This window comes from Cucurbita maxima, unplaced genomic scaffold, assembly GCF_002738345.1.
Source record: "Cucurbita maxima cultivar Rimu unplaced genomic scaffold, Cmax_1.0 Cma_Scf00064, whole genome shotgun sequence".
Lineage (NCBI taxonomy): Eukaryota > Viridiplantae > Streptophyta > Magnoliopsida > Cucurbitales > Cucurbitaceae > Cucurbita > Cucurbita maxima.
Window position 1 is genome coordinate 381974 of NW_019272080.1, and position 24470 is coordinate 406443.

General features: G+C 36.6%; 1 protein-coding gene across 2 annotated transcripts; it reads right to left on the bottom strand.

Moving 5' to 3' along the window:
* Nucleotides 1–56: 56 nt before the first annotated feature.
* LOC111472080 (mediator of RNA polymerase II transcription subunit 23) lies at nucleotides 57–23056 on the bottom strand. Of its 2 annotated transcripts, XR_002715330.1 has the most exons (22): nucleotides 22841–23056; nucleotides 22665–22708; nucleotides 20929–21028; nucleotides 19826–20812; nucleotides 18909–19143; nucleotides 18229–18446; nucleotides 17630–17837; nucleotides 16985–17265; nucleotides 15458–15541; nucleotides 9931–10025; nucleotides 9481–9643; nucleotides 9139–9384; nucleotides 8635–8805; nucleotides 8413–8526; nucleotides 7784–7909; nucleotides 7111–7259; nucleotides 4528–4768; nucleotides 3656–4427; nucleotides 3386–3567; nucleotides 989–1092; nucleotides 416–903; nucleotides 57–346 (listed from the first exon to the last, which is right to left on the bottom strand). XR_002715330.1 is itself a non-coding variant. In XM_023117778.1 (21 exons), exons 1-21 carry the CDS (start codon nucleotides 22949–22951, stop codon nucleotides 702–704), a joined length of 4833 nt encoding a protein of 1610 aa, XP_022973546.1. In that variant the 5' UTR covers nucleotides 22952–23056; the 3' UTR covers nucleotides 57–701. The 2 variants fall into 2 exon arrangements, 1 of the variants encoding a protein (XP_022973546.1); XM_023117778.1 differs by having other exon boundaries at nucleotides 57–903.
* Between the last annotated feature and the right edge of the window lie 1414 nt (nucleotides 23057–24470).

The window sequence follows — 24470 nt, forward strand, 5'->3', positions numbered from 1 at the left end:
CATCATAAACATGAAACGGTTACAAAACTTTTAATTAAAAGAATTGCATGCTTTCCTTGCCAGTAAATCCATGTATTGTAAACGATAAAAGCAAGCTACATAAAATCAATGGTGAGTCAAAATCTGCCTGCCTTGAGATTCCAAATTCCATGGAACCAAACCTCACTGTTAATGATACATCTGAGAGTGGTTTTAGTAATTGCCTTGAGCCTAAAAATATTCTTCATTACTCCAACAACATATGTGAGAGTAGGTTCTGAGGGAGTTGAGTAAATCAGAAGTAACTGGCCTTGCACAATCCATCAGCCCAGTTTTGAATAGACTTGACAACTTCTGTTAGCTTCTTCTGCAGAAGGTAAAACTTTATGAAAAGGATGATTAGTTCATCAATCAAACCAAAAAGTGATGTACTTACAAGATCATTGCGATTTGTAATCAAGGCTCTAATGCCATGAAAACTTCCATAAATGTGTGTTATTTCCACTAATTCCAGTAGTAATTCATATCTCAATCTATTTATACCCTAAACTCGGTCGGTAAAATAACCTCTTAATTTACAACTACTAACAAGCTTTGGCAGAAGGCCACTTGCACTAACCATATCAGATACAGACCAACTAATGAATACATTATAATCAACCAAACCAACACTTAAATTATTGAGAAAAAAGAAAAAAGAAAACTCCAGTTTAGCCATATGGTCAAGCTGGGTTTTGGACCAGCTTTGGATGCGTTGCAGCATAGATAGAAGAACTAGTGTCAGGCTTCAAGTGGGAAAGGAAGTGTTGCACATCTGGACGCAGATTTTCCAAAGCTCTTCCTATAATGCCCAAAACTTCTTGTCGAGGCTTGCTATTAGCTACTACAGGCCCTCCCTGCCCCTCATAATGGACAACATGGTGCCTGACGCAAAATCACCATATGTATAAGAGTATCTTCGAGCATATAGAACAAAACATTTGAGTAAATTCTTTTCGTTGTCACTTACAGAAAGTCAATGAGGTCTGATATTTCTGCGGCTTCCACTGGTATTGATGTTTGTGTGTTCTTCCCAAATACATCCACCAATACGCTTAAAAGTGAGGAGAGAGTCTGAAGAACAATCGACCATGTATTTATACTAGTGGACAAAAGCAGCTAACAACCTTAAACAACATTCTAACTAGCTAAGAATTTAACAACTATCAAACCAATTAGAACTAATTAACAGAAACAGCCTAGGCTAAAAGGAAAGAGAACAGAAACAGAAGAGCTAACAGCCGATTTCCCCTCTTTTGCAATCAGTTTCACTACCGTACCTATTGATCTAGCTAATTGTCCCTCCTTCCCAAGTGTGATTTCTATGTATGGTTGTGCCTAAGGGCATATCGATTGTTGTAGATTCTTCTTTTTTATTAATCAAAACCCCTTCCCAAACTGTACAAGATTCTTTTAAAGCATATGACTTTCTGGATGTATGTTTGTTCTCAAATAGGTCTACGTCAATTTTTCGGCCTTTGGGGTCAAACCGATGGCTTCTCATAACCCTGCATTGGACTGATTTCACTCTACGTCGTGAGACAGTTTGGTCCATCCAGTGTGGGTGTTAGAGCGAATAGCTTTACTGAGCGAAAGAAGCATAGTTTGAAAGATGGATGAGAAGGAAGCTCACATTTCTTTTTTTTTTTCCTGACATCACTAGCTTTTCCAAAAATCCAATTGAAAATAAAGGAAGAAAAGTAATATTTTCAAGAAAAACAATAATCCTGATAGCAGACCCACTCTTGGTAAATGTTTTAGATATGGCGAACAAGGAGACCTTGCCAATGGAATGTACACAATGAAAAACTTGTGTTTCGAGAGAAAAACGAGGATGATCAAGGCACGGGCGGAGGAGAATTGGAAGATGACAATAGGTCCCACACAACCAGACAAAGGATTTTGAGCTGGATGGTTTCTTATTTAGAGGAAATCAACTATGCATACTCGCACTTCACTTTGGGAGACTTTAATTCAAGATCCTCCTAGTAATGTCTTCCAGACCATTTTGGACGTTTGGACGTGATAAGGCTTGTGAATTACTTTCATCAGTTTTTTTTTTTTTTTTGGGCTCAATTATGAAAAGATGGTCAAGAATTGAATCAAACAGCGTTACATTTGTCATACATCTAAAGGACATTCCCGAAACATGGGATATTACACGCCACTCCCGATTCCCAACTCTATTTGGGAAAATCTGTCCATGGATTACATCCTTGGACTCACCAAAACACTAAGGGGCTGTGATTCAATCTTTGTTGAAGTTGACTACTTCAGCAGAATGCCTCATTTCCTTGCATGTCAAAAGACATCTCATGGCTTAAACATTGGGAAAGATTTGGAACAAGCCTACACTTTAGTACAACTAGCCCATCCTCAAACTGATGGGCGAACATAGATGACAAACTAAACTTTAGGCAACCTCATTCAGTGTTGAAGTGGATATCGTCCTAAACAGTGGGACTTATTCCCTACACAAGTGGAATCTGCGTACAACCATATGAAAACCCAGTCCACAGGAAAGTCTCCTTTTATCATAGTTTACACTAAACTTTCTAGACTAACTTCAGATCTAACAACTCTACCTTCTAATGTTGAACAAGCTTGAAGCCGAGGAGATGGCGAATTGTTTCCAACAACATCATCAAGAAGTCAAAGGATCACTAGGAGAAGGCCAATGAAGGCAAACCTAAGTTGATACACACCAGCACTTACAAAGCTTCTAAGTAGGTAAATTGGTAATGATTATATTGCAAAAATCTCGCCTACAATTGGGCACTCACGACCAACTCACCAACAAGAAGATGGGCCTATTTAAGATCCTTGAAAAGATGGGAGAATAATGCCATGTCGAATGGATCTCCCAACATCCCTTCCGATTAGTGCTACCTTCAAGGTGACTGATATACTTGAATACCAACCTCCGATTGACTTTTTTTTGGCCACATAGACTCGAGGTCGAGTTATTTCTGGGGCGGGAGAAATATGATATAGGGGCTTATTATTCTTATTCTATTCTTGCACTACTAGCCGTTTAGGAACAAGTTATTTGTATTTTCTTCAATCTGAACCAATCGGAGAGGTCGTTCTTTAGTTGTAACTTATTATAGATGGCTAGTTAGGTTGGTTTTGATTGGTAAATGGGTTAGTTACAGTACTTGACAGATTATGGCAGCCTATAAATAGCTTATATTTGAGACTTAAGTCTCTTAAATTTCATCTAATAAAGACTTTGAAGGCTTAAAATCATTTAGAATCTATTCTTTTCAGCGTGTATAAAGAAAATTCAATAAAGTATCTTGGAAATAACTTTATGCTAAACTGAAACGTAAATTTCATTTTTGATAACTAATGTTCCTCAACATACCTTACAGAAAAGGCTATGAGCATTGGCAAGTTTGGGGAGCAGTGGACTCATAATACGGAAAACTATTCTCAGCATCGCTACTGATGTGACGGGTCTGAGATGTTTGATAATCGCATGTGCCCCTTCTAGCCATTCCTGTGGGAGGCTACTAAATAAAGAGTGAAGCAGTGCAACCGTGTTACCTAAAACATGGCATCAAATTGTGAGCAGAAAGGAAGGTTTATGTTGTCAAATGGAATAAGGTTAATTAGTAAATAACATATAGCATACCAATAGCCGTTGAGGTATTGTCTTGTGCTGCCCATGTTGGATCCATCAACGAGTAACCAACAGCGGAGTTTAGCTCGCCTAAGGATCTTGTTGCATCAGACAGCCACCAAGTTTCTTTTATAATGCGTGATGCCTCTAGATACAACTGTACATGAAATTCTTGAGGAAGCTGCGCTAGTAGAAGACCACATGCCTGGATCATAAGGCTAGAAAGTTGTTGGCATGTATACCCACTTCGTGAAACAAAATTAGGAGTATTTATTCCAGATGCTGAGGTATTTGATCTTCCAGCATTTAAGGAGTCTGTGCTTCCTCCAGAAGGAGATGTCGGTAATGCTGATCCTTGACCCATACTGCTCGGAGCTCCATGAAAATTGTTGCTCGATTGAATTAGAGTAGGTTGTATGTTGACAACAATTTGAACCAGCGATGACACAATCTGACCAGCTGAGACAGGGAGAGAAAGTAATTCTATGACTGCTGTTTCAAGAACAAGCTGAGTATATGTGCCAGGGTCCTGAATTTGATAAAATGCTTTTTGGCTGTCGGAAGCACTTGTTGCCCCCGGTGGCGTTGTCCCAGGGGCTTTGTTATGCGATGGACGCATTGAATTACTTGACGTATCACTTGCCGCTCCAGGTTTTGATGTCTGTAAGGAAGGTATAACATTATTGACTATCCCCAACAAGAGGGTAGCAAAGTAATCCATTGGCGGGCACATGACAGGACCAGGGGAACTAATGTAATGTGGGAACGACTCAGAAAATGGAATCTGAAACAAATTTGGTTTCTGTAAGTAACAGGAATAACTTATCAACAAAAATATATTAATATATGTACATCACAAGTGAGAGAAAAAGACAGAAAGTTACCTTGCTGATATCAAGTACATTCAAAATTCGAACAATGAGCTTGTTAGGTAGATGACCATAGAAGTATGCGAGTATATCACGAACAAATGTAAATCTAAGAGGGTGGTAGGCCAAAAAAGGAGAGTACATGGCCAATACTCTGTCAGCTTGATCTACAGCATCATTTTCAATGAGCCTATAAACTATCAATGGAATTACTGGAAGTAATCGAGCTGCAATATCGTCAAAAAATACAGGATACCTGTGACATCAAGACAGCTTTTCTAATTAAAATCCTTATAGTGCTCCCAGAAGAATAGGTGGAGAATTCTTCTGATGGATATAAAACAATGTAAGCAAACATATGAAGCGCTGAAGCTAAATTCAAAAGGACTTTATAAACGTAGTGAGCCGCACGCTAAGCAAAATTGCAACAAAAAGTGGACCATTAACCCTATGTCAACGAAGTGAATAAATCAAGAAAACCATCATAATGAAGAAGAAAGAACAAAATACAAGGAAAGAGCACGACCAAAGCAGGACACTCTGCAATACAATTAAAAAAACAGAATTGAGAGTTGAAAGAAAAGTGTTGGAAAAATGTCACATTCCATCCTCCCATGAACTATCTCATCTGAGGAACGCTCCTATTCCTTTCTAGCCAACTAAACCAAAAAATTCCAAGCATCCGACCTGCCAAAGAACTCGACCCCTCCTGCAAGGATTCCATAAACAACCTCTTCTAATGCCTCATGGATGCTTGACCTCCGCTCAAAGGCTAAATTAAACTCTGGTCAAAAAACACCATCAAATACTAGTGTGATATAATTAAATTTACTATAACTCACAATGTTTGAATGCTTTTTTAACGTCAATTCCCCCAAAATTAATATTGACTTACCCTTTGGGTATTGAACAAATTTTCAAGCCCACAAGTGAAGGAAATGTTAAAGTAGTGATGTAATTAGTCCATTGTAACCCATGAGCTTAAGATTTTGAGTTCCGCAGTAATTTAATAATAACTATTAACCACAAAAAACTATTCAAATCCTCAGCACCACACCTGTGAAGGATATACTAGTTCGATCCTAGAACCTAAGAAGAGTGTTTCTATATAAATTTGGCAGTTGACCCTTTGCCTTTCTAAGAAGACTAACAACACAAAAGAACAATATTTTCTTACGGATTTTGAGTTCCAACAAGGGTGAGCATGCAAGCTTCTACAAAAGCTGAGAATTGGTCAGGTATTGAGGGTGGAGGAGGGAGAGGGTTTTCTAAGATTGGAATAGAGTACAAATGTAGGTTAAATGGTGAAGTTATTTGCAAAATAACCCTCTAGATATGCATCTTCTTCATGAGTAACATTCTCAATAGCATTTTGATTTCCACAAAATGGTGAAGTTATTTGCAAAATAACTCGTTGGTTTTTTCTAGACCCTTCTTTATTGCCCTTCACTTTTTTCTTTTCCATTGTTTACCCTTGCACTTACGTATTCTTCAATTGTTCTCAATGAAAGCTAGTTTTTTTTTCTATAACAAGAAAATTCTCATTGATATGATAAAAAGAAAATGTTCAATGAGACAAACTCCCAGGGGAGTGAAAAAAAGATAGAAATAGAAAACAGAGCAAATGAGAACGGCCGTGAAATAAAAAAAGATCAATCAAACCAAATCCCAACTCCAGAGAAATCTCGAACAGCCACCATGGTAGCCGAAAGCAAGAAAATTAAATCTTTATCAAGTTATGTTCTTTTGACAAGTAAATATTCATTAATTCTCCTTTGTCAAAAAATCGAAGGCCAATATCTTGAAGTAGACAAAGGAGACATTTCAAATTTGCAAACCATTCAATACTGAAATAAGACTCTTCTCCTTTCTTTTCCATGTAGCTTCCTGATCAGAAAACCATCTTTAATAAGAAATTTCAGATTCCTAAGTTTGTAAGGAATAACATAACCAGCCCATCCTTGAGAAGTATCTTGAGACAAAGAATCCTCAATAGTTTTACAACAATCTGCCATATTCAACCAGGAATTCTAGAACCGAAAGGGAGAAGGACCACATACAAGACTTCCAGTCTCACTGAACTACAACCATCAATCATGAATTTTGAATTCAGCCAATGAAGGGAATGAAGTAGAAGTTTTTGTTGGATTTCCTTTATATCTTTTGTAATATTGCTGTGTATTATGTAGACTTTAATTATTTATATTTGTAGTATTTTTTCATTATTGGTTGATGATCTTTCTTCTACATTGAATTTAATTGAGAATATAGAAGTAATATAATAATTTTTTCTACCTAGAATTCTACTGTTATATCCTTCACCGAGAAAAATGAAGCAAGCTAAAGAATTCCTACAACCAACACTATGAAAGGTAAGGGAAAACAAAAAGGAGAAAAGAGAAAAAGTAACCAGCCTTGAAATGTTCAATCCATTCATCAACAGGAAAAGGCTATCGTACTCTTTTAGTGCGAAAAAACAAAAAAGAAAAAAAACTAACTAATTTGTTTATGATATCATTATAGTTTATGTTATGGATCAGATATTGATTACGATCTCTAAAAATAAAAAGTCAACTATGCAAGTCCTAGTTTTGTCACCTGTCCTTCCATGAAAGATGATTCCCAAGAGCCTTCTGTAAATCATTTCTTTTGAACACTGCAGAGTGAAGCCAGTGCTCAGGTGAAACTCGGTTGATACAATATAGTTTGACTCGTTGTTGAAGCTCTTGCCTATCAAGTAAACTAATCTGCAATGCCAACATGTAGGAAGACTATTAGCTAATCAAATTGCAGATCTGTGGGCCATGCATGAAGGTATGATATTTAATGAAGAACCTCAAAGAACTTGTTTCTTCCAATAGTGATATACAATGATCAATATTTTGAATGAGTCATTTTGCACAAAATGTACTAGGAAAGACGAGCAATCAGAAATTTGAGCTCGAGATTTACAGTGAAGTCACCAATGTACAACAAATATAGACCAATAATTATAAAAGTGATGTCGTCAATTTGGTTCTAATCCCTACCTGGGCAATGAATTTTAAATATCATTGCAGGTTAAGTTTAGGGTGAAACATATCCATATAGCACATCTGTAGTTTGTAGATAATAGAGCTTGATTTGTTTGAAAGAATGACCGGCTTAAATTTAAATATAGAGCTTTGAATGTGTCAGACAAATATACAGAACGATATCCCCCAAATATAGTAGCACAGCATTATCTGTAGTCAAAAGTAGAAGGAAAAAAAGAGGAGTTTGAAGGACATACCACTATGCGTAGAGCATTGGGATCATCATCACGGTCAATGAAAGCTAGGAGAAGAATATCAAGAGGAAGTAATTCTTGAGTCCATACGAAAAATGAAAGATTGGCACAAACTTTAAGCAAAATATCCTGAAAGGGAAATGAGGAGGCCTTTGTAAGACATAAATAGCCTTTTTTCATTTCTTTTTCGTTTTTAATTCTTTATTACATTCTCTGTTTCTTTTCTTTCTTTTTTTCACATTTTTTGGCAGAATAACTAGTACTCCACTTCCTCCCAGTTTCCGTCATCTGTTAAATAAAACTGAATGTATATTTCAGATTAATAAAATTTCTACTTAATTAGCCAACCACTGACAATCCTCGCAAGCTGCCAAACCTAAAGTATTGTCTTAAGAATATCATCTAGACCTCATAGTATTATTGTGCAAAGACCATGGGTTGGCCGCCTAATGACTGAAAGCTACCAATTGTGAACCTCATAGCTTTTAAGGTCATTGGTGTATGTTCCAGAGGCTATCTATCAATGAGATTAGTGTCTCAGAAGTTTCTAACCATAAATATTGAAGAGTTAGGAGGTAGTCCTCCATCCAATTTATAGAAAGTGCATATAAGCTACGCCAGTAAGTATAAACCTGTGTGGAATGTCCATGCTGAGGCTCAATCTGAATGTGATGAAGCAGCACATCTACCATTGTGTAAATGTTAGCTGTTACTTCTTCCGGTGAAAACTCTCTCAATACCCGTGCCTAAATTGATAGATATAAAAAATCATAACATGGATGCATTGTCAAAAAATTAAAATCTAAATAGACAACGATATTGATGTATATAAAGAATGGGAAGGAAATTCATACCAAGGTTGTACAGTTAATATTTTCAGGGTGCCCTTGCATGAGTATCCATGCACCAGCACATAAATATTGTTTATGCTGCGGGAAACTATGACTGATGTAGGTTATCACATACGTCGGATCAGCTGATGGGGCCAGAAGTTGGTTGCATTGGTTGATCACAGTAGTTTCTGCCTGTAAATGATGGTTAAAAGATATCAACTCACTATTATTCATTGTTCGTCTTAGGAGAGGGTTACATAAACTAGCATATTACTACACAACCCAACCATTTAATAAACCTTTGAAGCATTCTAGATACGTCAGTTTTTGCTGCATCTATATCCTCTGATTGTAGAAGACGCTTAAATAATTGACCTATTAAACGTCAACTACATAACGGGTCATTTTAAGAGTTTCAAAAGACTTGTCATTCCTTCAAAATCACCCATATACAGGGATTTGATGTCAATTTAAGGGTGGGGGGGAACTCAATTAGGATAGTTAATATATGTTAAGATAAAAAACCTGTTGCCATGCTTGAATTGCTACACCTCTTTTATCTATTCTTCCAATCAATGCTTCACGAAGAACAGGTGGGAAGTATCGCAGAGTTTTTTCTGACCAAGTATGTTGGCTGGTGGCCATTGTCTGCTCTAGCATTGTTTGAAGATAAAGCAAGTGATCAGCATCAGCTATTCCTCGTGTCTTAATGAGGATAGCAAGAGTGACCACAGCCAATCGATTTAGTGTCTCTGTAAATTCAGTTGGACCCTTCCAAAACAGAAAGAGTTCAATTTCAGCGAAACAATGGAATGAAACACATAATATAACTTATAATGCTTCTTTGAGATCACTTTGCTCACCCACCTTCCCTTCCCTTTTCACAAAGAAAAAATCTCTTAATGAAAAAATAAGATTCATGCACAAGTTTTCAGCCAATCTAAATACTCGATGGTCTCCACGCTTTCCTTTAAGTGCAGAAATTATTTTTGTAACATCATACATCAAAGCCTTGCTTTTGCCTTCGTACCTAAAAGAGAAAAGGAATGTGAGTTTTAAAACAAATGTAACATTATCACGTTGCATATAAGATATCAAAAATCTTGTATATATATATCCTCAAATCTAAAGCTCTACCAATGTAATTCCGAGTAAAATGTGATATACGGACATATCACCCTTTCTCGTTGTATATATCACGTTGCAAATAAGATATCAAAAATCCTGTATATTATTATTTAGAACCCTAACCTTTTTTCTTTTTTTTTTTTCTTTTTCTTTTTTTTTTTTTTTTGGTGTGGGGGTGAGAAACTATACCTGTAGAGAGGAAGCAACCGATAGTTCAGAATTTCAAGCACTAGAAGCGTAACTCCTGGTTTGCTCAAAAGGGATGGGTTTTTTTGTGCTAAATGCTGCAGTAAAGAGTGATTTAATTGTGAGTAAAAACATACTGAAAGTAAGATCTGAACTTTATGGGAGTAGAAGAAAGAAAGGTAATTTAAGTATAGAGGGGTGAGATTTTAAATTCTGAGCAAGAGGTGTAACACAAAATGTCAAAAATAAAAAAGTACTAGAAATCAGACAGCTCATAAATTGGCAACTTCATTCATTTGATAGACATTTGTAAAGATTTAAATGCAAACCTGAATAAGAATATTTCTTTCTTTTTAACAAACCGATGACTTCCAAGTACACAAGAATCCATCTTAGAAACTATATAGGAGAATATATAAGAATGATCTTAGAAACTACATAGAAAAATATAGTTGTATTACACTAACTCAAACTACTTCACTATTAAGTTCCTTAACTCGTAAGTAAATTTAACTCATGAGTAAATCTTGGTGACGGATCCAGTCAATTTAAAATTCATTCTCAAAAGATTTTCCTAATCATTAATAGCTTCAGCACTAGAACATTTGTAGAAGCTACGAAAGAGCAACCAAGGCTTTGCACAACCTCGATTTCCCAACATCAACCCATTTTATCAACATGTCTGCTAGATGCACCCTTTATCTTCTCAAAACTCATCATCTTCTTCTACTAATCTGCGAGTGAAATAGTATTGGCTTATGATGTGTTTTATCTTTGTATGATAGATTAGGTTCTTTACCAACTGTATGGCACGTGTCTTGTCTCGACCCTCGCTTGGTCATTAAGGCAACAGTGTCTATCTGCATGTGGGGGGTCACAACTTACCATCTTCATAGCATGGTTGTGACACTCTACCCCACTAAAATTAGTCATCATCCTCGATAACTTTCATGGGCACAATGGCATCATGGATTATGATATTCTCTCCCACTTAATCTAGGCATTGTGCTAATGACAATATGAATACAATAACTATTCTTGGCCTCAACACACACATTCTCAGAGTTGCACAAATTAATGTACCCCTTAGGGTGGGGCTTTCCAGCTCAACTACAACATTTCCTCCTTGTGGCCACATCCCTTAATGAAGCGAAGTTTATAAGCTCTTAACATAGTCCCTTCACTTTTTGGCACTACACTTTAATCAACTATTTACTTAGCCACCTTCATGTGGCAGATGTTGCACTAGTACTTCTCTAATCGTGCTACAGCTTCAATTTTCATGTTGCTGATGTCTAGCCTGATGCTCTATTCTCGAGTGGATGCTAATCTTGACAACTCAAGTGAAACACCCACCTTAGGCACAAGGCGATTACTCAAGGAATACACGTATGCTCACTTCTTGGAGCACTTCTATGGGTGTCGCGACTCTCTCATGCTCACATTTCTTGGAACGTTTCAATGGGCGTTGCTTAGCTCTCTCATGCTCAGTCTGCTTGAAGCACTTCTATGAGCTTCGCTTGCCACTTTTGTGCTCACTCCTCTCAAAGCACTTCCACAGGCATCACTCTCGATACTCTTGTGTTCACTCCTCTCAAGGCACTTCCTCACAAGGTATGGGCTCAGAGTAATGTTCTCTCCCTTCATTGCACTAATGGATAATGCAATGCCCCCACAAGTAGATGGACAAGTAGATGGAATTGTCGTAGAGGGTCCCATTCATAAGCATTCATCTTTGAAGGGTCCATGTAGGAACACGAGCCCCCACAAGTAGATGGACAAGTAGATGGAATTATCGTAGAGGGTCCCATTCATAAGCATTCATCTTTGAAGGGTCCATGTAGGAACACGAGCAATAGCAGCACCAAGAGCACTATTACAAACACCAAGATCTACATCTGTCGTTGGCCCACAACTCGACTAAGTATATTAAAGCCCTTCACTGGGAGCTTCAACCACACAATGAGCACCATCAGCCATCGATGGAGAAACTGTGAAGCTTTGCGTGCATCAGTTGAAGTGCACCATTCTTCATTCCTCCCATGCCACTGGAGATTACATTGGTGGTTGTGGTTCAAGAAATCGATTCGAGACCATCAATGTCGACAAGAGCCAAGCTATTGATGATCACCGTGCCAATTTCTCTTCACACCTTAGTGACAAAACCGCTCGATTACACGCCAATGCAAGGAGTGAATGTCCTCATGTACTCTTCCTGGTTCAGTATTTCTCTTCCACCTTCCAAGCTCCCAATCCAAAGTGGCTCATCAATCTATGCCCTTTTGACCAATTCATCCATGGCTGCCAAAGCAAGCTTCAGTAGCATAGATTACTCAACTGAACAATCAAGTCCCATCCCCAATGTTGGCCTCGCAGGTGGCTGAACGACAACCATATTAGCCGACAACACACTTCCAAAATTTGGTCCAATAGGCATTGACGTTGCCATGGTTAAACTACCAAATCCATTACTCCCAAGTCTTAGTTCCAAACTCGTGCTTGGTAATGAAGGTTAAATGAAGTTCGCTAGCGACAAAATTGGCCTGCCAAAGAAACATCCCAGCAAATGTACAAATTCGGTCCAACTCGTCCTTCAACCATTATCAATCCTCAGCTACTGCTCCTACACCGAGATTTCTCTTATAATTGTTGACCCACCACAATTCAAACAAGTTGGATTATTCATAGCATCTCAAATCGACATATTCTCAATTGCCTCAACTGCAACAGCATCATCCACCCATATGGGCTTGCATTGTGCTTAATCTGGCACTTGGCTAGCGCAAGTCTCACTTGACCCCGCTTCTTTGCTTGTAATCATTGGCATTATTCCTCTTATGCAAATGGCTCTTCAGAACACACCCTACTTGGTACACCTTCCAATTATCTATTGCCCAAATTTGGAACCCCAAGCTCTTACGCAAATGAGCATGGTTATTGCTTCATTGATGGGTAAGAGTTATCCCAACTCAAGAAGTCTCGCTTCAACCCCTAAAGCTATTTTGATTCTGATTCACAACGACCCTGCCCAATCTAGCACTCATGATGCACTTGTGAAGTCTTCAATCAACCTTCGAGTTCATTTCTTTGACATTTTTGTTCGACAATTTTTCATACATATTCGACAATGCCTTCAATAGATCTGATGTTGTCTTATCCTTAACAATGTTGAACACCATGTTTCTAGACAAAGTCAAATGAATCAACCCTAGAGCCTACCGATCCTTGAGCTTCCACTACTTCGTGGTCATGGGATCCGATTTCATCCCGAACAAGGGTTCGTGAAAAGTTTTCTAATACGAATAATCTTCAATCTGCATCTTCCAAAAACTAATATCGGATCCATCAATCCTCTCAATCCCAATCTTTGAACTTTCCATCTTCATAGATTGTTGTGAATCTCTCCTAGCTTTGATTCCAGTTATTAGGATCGCACAACTCATACACTCAATCTAGATGTAGAACGTGAAAAACAAAAGAGAAAAAACGCAAGGATAAATATACGCGGTAACATAGGATGCTCCACAACGGCTAGGAGTTTATCTATTAATGACTTCAAGTAGTTACAGATAATCTATTTAGTAACTACATAGGAGAATATATAAGAATCCATCCTAGAAGCTAGATAAGAAAATAGAGTTTTGTTACACTAACTCAAATTACTTAACCATTAAGTTTCCTTTTAACTCTTTAGTAAATTTAACTCATAAGTTCCTTTAACTCTGGAGTAAATTTAACTCATAAGTAAACATCTGGCCCCACAACCTATCACCTATTGCTACTAGGAAAGGTACTAAAACTTGTACTAAATATCTCATCATTGCAAATTACATTTCATATAAAAAAATTTCAAATAGTCATAAAGCATTCACATTTAGGATAGACACTTTACTTGTTCAAAGGAATATACAAGAAATCCTAGATGACCCAATTTGAAAATTGGCGGTCATGGAGGAAGACCCATGGGATGCCAATGGGTGCATACAGGATAAGTGTAGTATTGACAGTAGTGTTGAAAGACACAAGATCAGATTAGTAGCTCAAGACTTTACTCAAACCTAAGGAATTGATTATCATGAGACTTTCTCTCCCGTTGCAAAAAATAACTCCATCAAGTTTCTTGTCTCTTTCAGCTAATTTAGATTGGTCTCCATCTACTAGATGTTAAGTATGTTTTTCTCTACAGTGATTTAGAAGAAGAGGTGTTCAGGAGCACCATGGAGATTTGAAATGGTACTTAGAAATAGCTAATTTGCAGATTAAAGAAATCATTCTATGGTCTCAAACAATCTCCACAAACTTGGTTCGAACAATTCCGAAAAAGTAGTATCGATGCCTCCAAAGTTTGAAGAAGTGAAGGACAAAGACAGATACCAAAGACTTGTAGGTAGACTAATCTATTTATCTCACAGACGTTCAGATATAGCATTTGCAGTATGGTGAGTCAATTTATGCACTCACCTGGACACACTCAATTTGAAGCTATGTAAATCCTGAGATATTTGAAAGGAATTGTAGGTAAGGGTATATTATTTAAAAAACAAGACCACTATCAAGTTGAAGTGTACACTGATGTAGATTGGGGGGAGTACCATTGATAGAAGATCTACTTATAGCTATTATTTTTTTGTTGGAGGAAATTTAGTTACATGGTGTAGTAAAAGTAGTAGCTAAGTGCAGTGGTGAAGCAGAATTTAGAGTCTTAGCCCATGAAATTGGTGAAGTATATGGAATAATAAGATCCTTGAACAGCTAAAATTGTCTCAAAAAGCACCTATAAGAATTTATTGTAATAACAAGGTTGTCACCGCAAAAACTCATAATCTAGTCCAGCATGATAGGACAAAACATACTGGAGCTGACAAGCATTTCTTAAAGGAGAAAATTGATGTAAATGTAATATGCATATCTTAGTTTTTGACAATAAAACAAACGGTTGATATGCAATATTTCTTCTCAATTTCAAGTCCACTATATGGATCACATAAGCCAAAACTAATTTTCAACAACAAATCTGCCAATCAGAATTTCACAAATTCCATTTGACTCCGTGATGATCACCTTTTCTATTATTGTTCATTTTCAAGGCAAATGTGATGGAATGTTCTCTCTTTATTCGAATCATTCAGACCTGCTGGGTTTTTCACTTTCAGTTTGACCCAACCTAAAATAATCCTTGAGAGTTTTCTCTCCCATCTGGTAAGTTTCATAATTGATGGGTTTTTTTTATATAAAAAACACAATTAAGAGGGGTGTCTTAGCAAAAGTACATAATAGACTCGGTTTTAATAGGGGTTTGTTTTGTGAGGTCTATGAAAAGTTCTTATTCATGGTTTCTCTAAATAGCTGTCTTTCCTGCAATTTTTATTTTTCACGCCCTTTGGGATACAAGGGAATTTCTATCCCAGGAACTCTTAAAATCTATCAATGAGAAGAGTTGTTTCACATTAAAAAAACACAGAATTAACTGATTCTCAAAGTGAAAGATAAAGAATAAAGTAACAAGGTTTTCATAGATAGAGAAAATTACATTAAAATGTGAACGAAACAATGAGTGTGGTGCGAGGAGAAGCAATCTAGTATAGGTTTCAGCCAATGCAATACTGGGAACAGCCTACACAGAAAAATAATAGGAGTACACGTTAGAGATAAGTTTGAATATTCATCAAGATAATGAACCCCTAATTACATTACTTCACCCCGTTAGAGACAAGGATGCATAAAAACTCAAGCAGCAGCGCTTAATATGTACACCATCATGAGCTTCTTACAATAAATTGTATGTACCCAGATGAGAATACTATATCAACGGATCGAAATAAATCACTAAAATATTTAACCTAAAAGTAAGAGAATTATGTAGGCCATACAGACCACGAACCCATTTTCTACTACTACTTTTTGGGCTTGTTTGGGGTATTGACCGGCGACGTTTTTCTTCCGGGCAGCTGTAAGTAGATACTTGGGTTGGCTTGGTAAGCCCACCCATTGCTTGGGGCATGGTTTTAAGCAGTATAACCCAAACCTACGGGGTTGAATGGTAAACACTGTTCAACTGGTAAGCGCCACTGGTTACCTTTCTTTCTATAATTATTTGTATATATATTTTAAATTTGAAGTTACTTAAATACTTCTCAATTTTCTTTTTCTTTTTCTTTTTCTTCCTCTTTCCTTTCTCTTCCTTTTCCTCTTGGGCCGAATCTAAATCCAACAATATATATATATATATATATATATATATTTATATATACACACACACAAACATAGAAAAGTATTATTTGAGTCTATATTTTGACTCTAATTCCATTTTAGACTCTTTACTTTCAAATGTTGAATTTAGTCCATGAACTTACAATAAATCTTAAAATTAGTTCTAATTTTTAAAGCTAGATGGGGGTGTTGCATTGCCCTATGTTTTCATCATTTTTAAAGTAAGACAAGGATGGTTGAAACATCAAGGATTCTAAAACGTCAGTCTCATGAGGGCTGGTTATTAGATTGTATTGTTCGGCCTCCTTCAGTAGGTAGAAAGATTTTATCAATTGTTTGCCGCCTTCAGGAGGTGGAAGACTTTTACCAATTGTTCGGCCGCCTTCAGGAGGATGAAGATTTTATGAATCTTCTGGGATTGAATCTTTTAAGATTGAATCTTCTGGGATAGTCTGCTCATGCCGACTCCAGAATCATAATCCAAATCTTCCAATCCTTTCAAATTTGAATTATGAATAATCCCTTACAATGCCTGAATCTCAACATCCCAAAGGATAAAATTTGATTTTAAAAGGGAATCTTTCTTTATAATATATGAATTTGAATTATTCAAATCCTCCTTAAAAATTGAGATTCCTTATCTCTCTCCAAAGGACATATGTCAAATACATGCTCGAATACGCTTCAGGCATGTGTCGAACATGCCATTTTGCCTAATGCCATGCAAGGAAGATTTTATTGCATAATGGTTACAGTTGTACCTAGAAAGTTGTGATCATAAGTATCTTTCAGTGCAATAGACCACGTAAACTATAGTATAAATTTTGATTAAGAAAAGGATATATACCTGTCCAGAAAATAAAGATTCTTCCATTTGATAGGTCAGCTTTGAGCACAAGTTCATTGAAAAACCTGATAACAAAGACATCGGCAATGGGCTCACTTCTCGCATTATCATTATCCTCTCATTGGTCTGTAAATTTTGTGCTGATGATAGTTCTGGAACCCCAGCAGATGATAACCAATTCATCACAGTTTCACATGCTGGTTGCGCCATGGTGTATGAGACAACCCAAAACATCCCAATTGATCTGTCATCCATGTTCATATAATCCATCATACGATCACCTGAGAAAATATCAAAAACGTGCAAGAAAATACAAATCTTTTGTTACATAAACAAGCCTTCATAATAAGAATATAATATACAAAATCAAGGAGAAAATACCCCAATATGGAAAAGCAAGATCTCTAAAAAGTTGGAAATGTTGGTGCGAACTAATGTTTTTCTTATGATATGTAATGTATACAGCATCAGTAGACCTCTCTAACTAGGTGGAAAATATATAAGAGCTGCTCCAATTTTTCTTCTTAAAAGAGTAATTTAGTGCTATGATGTGTGACTAAAAAAAAAATAGAACAGAACAAAAAAAAAAAACACCACGATATGTAGCATGACTCAACAACTTTACATGTATTATGCACCATGTACCTTTACTTGCTTGCCTCCACCATTCATCAATTTGTTTTCCTTTCTGTAGCTGCTCATTATTCAAATATTCTCTTGTTGTTGTGTTCAATGACCAAATACGCAAGTTCTGACAACTACTGATAAAATCAAGCAAGATGCTTTGAGGATTATTTGGATCAGCACTTTTATCTTCTCTATGAAATGATAATATTTTTCTTGTCGTCTCCACCTGGAAACATATTTGAAACATTAGTGCATCAACGAAAAAAATCCTCCAGAACGTATTACATATTGATTAATCAAATTTCCAAACATAGTTAATATTTTCATGCAACACATTTAAAATGATAACTTTTCCAATTTTGAGGAAATAAACTTTGATTCCACAATATGGTTAATGCAGATTAACAATGCTTGTGGATTAACAAACAATAAGATAATTTTGTAAAGCCAAAATTTTCAGCTGCAACATCTAGTTATACTAAGTAAAGCTTCTCAAAATAATTAGAGAACAATTACGTTCACACTTCAGTTAGTGCATGTTAGATAGAAGCAATTAGGAGAAAATGCAAGAGTACATGAGTATATCAAGGGCAATGAATCCATCATTCAAAATCAACCTTCCTTGCATCTGAATTCAAAGCACTCATCACAAGCTCAACACGAATGATCTGTGCAAAAAGCCAAGTGACATGGTTTGTCCTTAAGACATGGTGACCTCCCTCTGTTACACGAGAGAATAGCTTAGCCACAAAGTCCGCAAAATCAATACATCCGCTTTTCATAAGAAAATAGAATATATCTGAGAAGACGAGCCACTCTTGCCAGCAATGTATCTCTGCAAACAATAGTTACAGGAGGTTGGTTATCAACATGTTAATAAAAACTCAATAGTTACAATGGAAATGCATGAACAGGGAAGACACTTTCGACTTTATCAAGAGTCATGTATCTTTTATGCATATGTTTTCCAGTTGCTTCTGCAATTATTAGTCCTATAATTAATTCAAATAGGAGTGAAATTTTTTAAGCTTCGAAGTACATAGATATTAGTTGTACTCTTTCAAAAAAAAATCAATAAAAAATATTCATCTGAAAAAGACAGTTGAAGTATTCATTTAAAGAAGATAGTTGAGGTTGCACCACACTAAGTCTCAGAAGCTTCAATGGTGCTAAGCTAGTAACTTAAACTAGTGCTCATTAACTCCCTTCTTTTTCTTTATAAGAAACCAACTTTCATAAAGAATATCATGACTAAGTGGCAGAATAAAAAGATGAAACACAAAGAAATTGCAGTTGCCTGAATTTGTCAGCTTCAATAGCTCAAATATTCTATCAATTGTCGCCTCACATATCATCTCAGATGTAAAAACGGCACCCGGACTAAGTCCTTGTGCAGGAGACCTATAGCCAGGAGCTACAAGAAGCACACGCTTCCACCATTCAGGTGATGGAGTTGTTCGAAGAGCATGCCTTATACAACGCATAGCTCTTTCCCAGTCTCGAGTTCCTCTCTGAATAGCCGATGCAATATCCTGAACCAAATAAACAAGACCAGTTTAACAGCATTTACAGAATGGCAATCAAATGAACAAATTAGAAAGGGCATTGTACCAGTAACTGTATGAAAATTGCAACAAGTATTTAGAGACGAAGGCATACAGTATATTCAAGAGGAGAAAACTTAGTATAGAATTCAAGTGTATTTCTATAAATGAAATAACATAACATGCAAAGTAAAAACTCAAACAAATTGATAGAATTAGAAGGGTACTGACATGGAAATATATAAAGGTACACAAGAATACAGGAACAAGAAAGTATTATACAGTATATAACAGATCATAAAAGATCTGCAATCACCATTAATGAATGTTTTCCACACAGATTTTCGGTGATTGTTAAAAAGAGACTTCATAATGCCCCTCATTGGTTCCACTTTTCCATAATGAAGCTAAATAGTAGCAGACTTTACTGCATATAGATAATTACAATATCTTCGCAACTTATACCATACACCTAAATTGTTTCTAAATTTAACCTCACCTACAGGGGTACAAATTGACAGTTGGACTGGAGAGATATGATTGCATGTTTTCCTCTCATTTTCTTCTATTTCTAAGTCTCAAATAGCTAGATAAGATACATTTTTTGTTTTTCTCTTTTTTACTGACGTTGAATAGAAACCCTCTTTAAGCTCTAGATTAAGTTCTTCACCTCTCCATGCAGAGGTTCACCAAGTACACTTGGATATGTGATTGGTGAATGGCGCGAGCTTGCTACTGCTTCCCCAGATATGTTCTGCATTGTTTGAGAAAAAATCCGCTGAGTCCCAAATGTAGGGCAGTGAAGGTGTTGATCCAACATCTGCATGTGCATTGCCATCATATCTCGCCTCCTATGGATCTCCAAGATGAGTGTAAATAAGGCTTCATCATCAGGAATGTTATCTATAAATTGCAAGCCACTGCGTAGTAATTCATAGAAAGGCACACGACATTTATTCTCCTCAACCAAAAGCCACACCACATCCAAACAGCTATGTAGCCATTCAATGAGAGCCTTGTCAGGCCTCCAGGATTTCATATTCTCTGATTCCTCAATCCCTTGTTGCCGTTGGTCCCAATTAACCATCCAATTAAGCATGTGGGAAAAAATATCAGCACGCGTCACTGGTTTCAAATCAAATTTAAGACCACTTAAGATAATCTTGCAACAAAGCTGACGTAGACTGCTTATTGCATTATTTCTCAAAAATGAATTGACCCTAACTGCAGATGGTAATCCAGTCCCCGAAAGATCAGAGGATTTGATTGGTGATAATGCTGTGCAAGAAGTTGGATCGATGCTTGATTGAGCAGGCGAACTGATTCCATGAATCGATGGTAACGGAGAGGCAGGATTGGAAGACTGAAAAGTAGAACTGTTAGGGACTGGGTTTGAGGATGGAAGCACCCCAGACTGCGATAAATTAGTAGTTGAGACAGTAGTAGGCGCAGCTTGACTTCCCTGGCCCAGGGAAACTTCTGCAGATGAGATTGAAGAAAGAAGGGATGGCAAAAAAGTGTCCCAATTAATGTAACCTATACTGCATAAACTCCGTAAAGCAAAGAGAAGAAATTCTGCCCTTGGTACATGACCACTGCACTGTACAACTAGGGAGATGAGAACTGATTCAGTCACAGCATGCAACTGATCATAGTCCTGAAAGATTGCCCCATTTGTTAAACACTATTAAAATATTGTTGGGTGAAATAGGAGAAAATAAAATTGTAAAACGCATCATAATATGAAATTCTGAATTAGGTCTCGCAACTCACTGCAAATTGATTCTGAATTTGCTCAAAATCTAAAAGGAACTGCTCGTTCCGAGGAGGAAGCTCTCTGTTAATAGCTAGTACACGCTTTTGGGCCTTGTTCCTGAGGACGTGTAATGGAAATTAAGTTTAGAAAAGTTCAACATAAAGAATTAATCCAGCAAAGTCGTTAAAACAACATTTCTTTTCCTCTTTTCTACTTGATTTAGCATTTTTTTCTATGTATATACTTCGAATTTATGAACGTATCAGTCAAATGTCCAGAGTCTCGCAATTACTTTGTACTTTAAACCTACATATTGGACTTAATAGCACCCAGTTATGTGGCTTCAATCAGTCATGTGATTTAGGAAAAATTTAAAAAATTATCCATGAAGTATAGGAGCTGTCACCATCATATCCTCAAAGATTCAGTTTGTGCAATCACACGACTTATTGGAACACTTTGTACCAATCTAATGATCCTCTCATAAAAGCATATGGCACTCAATCTCAATAAACAATTTAATAGAACAATAATGGCAAGACAAATATTGAGAAATGAACTTTCAAGGACTTTGGTGAACGTTATAAAAAACCAGATTGGAAAATCTACCTATTGGGAAAATGAAAATAAGATCACTTATCACAACTCAAGAAACTCGTGTGAGAAGGCACAACATCAATTAAGAGTAAAACACAATAAAATAAATAAAACAAGTTGAAGAAAGCGAAGATGAGAAACCTGCAACCCAGCATGCGATCATACTTCAATGCCAATAACGCTTTTTTTTTTTTTTTCTTTTAAGAAGTAGAGCATTTTTCCATTGAGCAAAAAACAGAAAGGTAAAGCCATAATTAAGTTTCTAGTCAATGGATTAGGGATTAAATCATGCAAAATGAATAGAGTATGCAAAGCATTTTTCATCATCAAAAAACGCATTGAACCATATTTTTGTAGACTTGGCCATTGAAGAACAGAACTGGACATTGTTGTATTGTCCATAGTTTACTTCAAAAGAGGAGGACACGTTTGTACAACCTGTAGTAAATATTTTATTCAAGTAAGGTCGTACAAGAATCTCCAAGTCTTATTGAATTAAATTGAAACAAAAAAAGGAAACTGGCTAGTGATGTAATAACTAGATGTAGCTAGATCATTTAATAGTCCCTGTTTGAGAAGGTTAGTCTTGAAAACGGCCTAAATAGTTAGTATATTCGGAAGCAGTGTGAACTCCTAAAATGGGTAATCCATGTTATGGTAAAAAAGAAAAAAACAAATTGTGATACTCACAAGTACTTAGCCTGCTTGCATGCACCTTGAAATTTTTTTTTCTTTCTTTTTCGATACGAGACAATTTCATTGATGATTGAAATTTACAAAAGGGCTGCATAATCCATTGTATTAACAAAAGACTTTCCCAATTTGCAATGAGGAATGTATAACTATAGAAAGTAAAAATATTAGACAATTTATACCGAGAGGGAATTAGACCATAGACCATATCAAAAGAGGAATATGGCATCAGTTGGGATTTTATTAAGACAAATGAGTACCTGCTCAAACAGAAAATTTTGATTTGCCGAGTTCTAAATCATCCAGGCGCAGGTTGAAGGAACTAGGGCCAGAGTCATATAATAAGAGAGATTCCAAACTAACCAAGAGAAGACGCCAACAAGAACATATACACGCTACTTGAACAAACATAAACTAATATAAAAACAAAGACATGAACGAGGAAACAAAGAAAAACACTCACGGAGGTTCTCGAGCTGAATCTTCGGGCTTTAGACGATTACTCCTCTGCCCAAAAAACAGAATTCAAACAAATAAACATAGTGGATATGCTGTTACGTTGTTAAACGAAGATAGAAACTTAAAATAAGAGGGGAGAAAGTTAAAAAGAAGAGGGGAGAAGGGCAATTGAGATATTACTCCCAAGTAGAGGTCGAAGAGATTGGCAATGGCAGCTCGAGCTGGGTGAAACTGGTAAGCGCGGGAAGTGGAGACCGCCGTTACTGATGACGATCGCTGTGGTTGATCCATCTTCTCATTTCCAGTTCCAAAAGCTCAAACCCTTGGAGTTTCAGGAAAAAGCATAGGAACTAAAACCAGAATCAGCGGACTGTCGAACTCGGATTGCAGTGTTTCTGAGCGTAGCGGTCTTGTCACTCCTTTCCAACTTTCTGGATCGTTTCGGGTAATCGGGTTCGGATTTCAAGTGGACCGTATCCATGAGAGAGTAATGGGCCGGGCAGTTTATATGGGTCGTAAATGGCCTGGCCCAACCAAGCTCCAACAGAAATTGACGAAATAGCCTATTTCTAAAAGGGTAACCATTTTGAGATCCAATTTACACAAAATGTTCATATTCTAATATGAATTCAGTTTATTTCTAATTACAATGGGTTATGTGACATTAATTGCACCATCTTGTTATAATTTGAACTAGCATTTTTTTACACCTTTTTTTTAAATTTTCTTATATGATTAATGTCTTGGTTCATATGATTCGACCTTGGATTATCTCTATAGCACCTGCCCCACATCCACTCCTATCTGCGACCAATGTTTAGTCATTACCTAAAAAACATATGGAAACTAGAATAAGTATAAAATACCTACTTCTAAGTTCTTAATCGTTCATGATTGATGTTAGGGTACCATACTCCAATCCTGACCATAATGCATAACATGAGGAACGCACGAAGCTTCAGGCATAGGTCAAGATTGAGTTGTTCACTGACCATAGGATCTTATAAGTCTCTTGGAGGAATGTCTAAAGGACAAGAACCAAGAACTCTGTCTTACCATTTTGGACCATTCTATAGTTAATTTTTACTTTAACCTAGGCAATTAAGGTGAGTACAAAAATCGTTTGATATTGTTGGGATATGGAGCCTGATGCCTAGATCTGGTAGAGATATATTTGGAAGATATTTCATAAAGATACAGATGGTAGATATTTAATAAAGATTTGATAGAGATATATTTGTTAGATTATATTTTGTAGATTTAAATCTTTGTAAACTATATTTAGTAAATTGAAATCATATATATATCTATTAAGCAATGCTCTACTTTTCTTGATTCTCTCTATTATCTTGTTTTACATATATGTTCTCAATAAAACCTTTAGTCAATATTCCTCCTTGTATTTTCTCTCCCCTGTCCTTTGTGTTCATCTTGATCAAGTGTGTGCGTTGTTATACGATCCTAACAACTGATATCACAGCTAACAACTGGTATCAGAGTGATGCGAAATTCACCACGATCTGTGAAGATAGAAAGTTCAAAGATTGGAATTGAAAAGTTTGATGGATCCGATTTCAGTTTCTGGAAGATGCAGATTGGAGACTATTTGTAGTAGAAAGGTCTTCATGAACCCCTCTTGGGGGTGAAGCCAAGCTCAAGGATCGTCATCCCTTAGGGTTGATTTGGTTGACACTGTCCAAAAACGTGGCGTTCAATATTATTAAGGAGAAAACAACGTCAGATTCGTTGAAGGCGCTGTCAAATATGTACGAGAAACCGTCGGCTATGAACAAGGTGTATTTGATGCGAA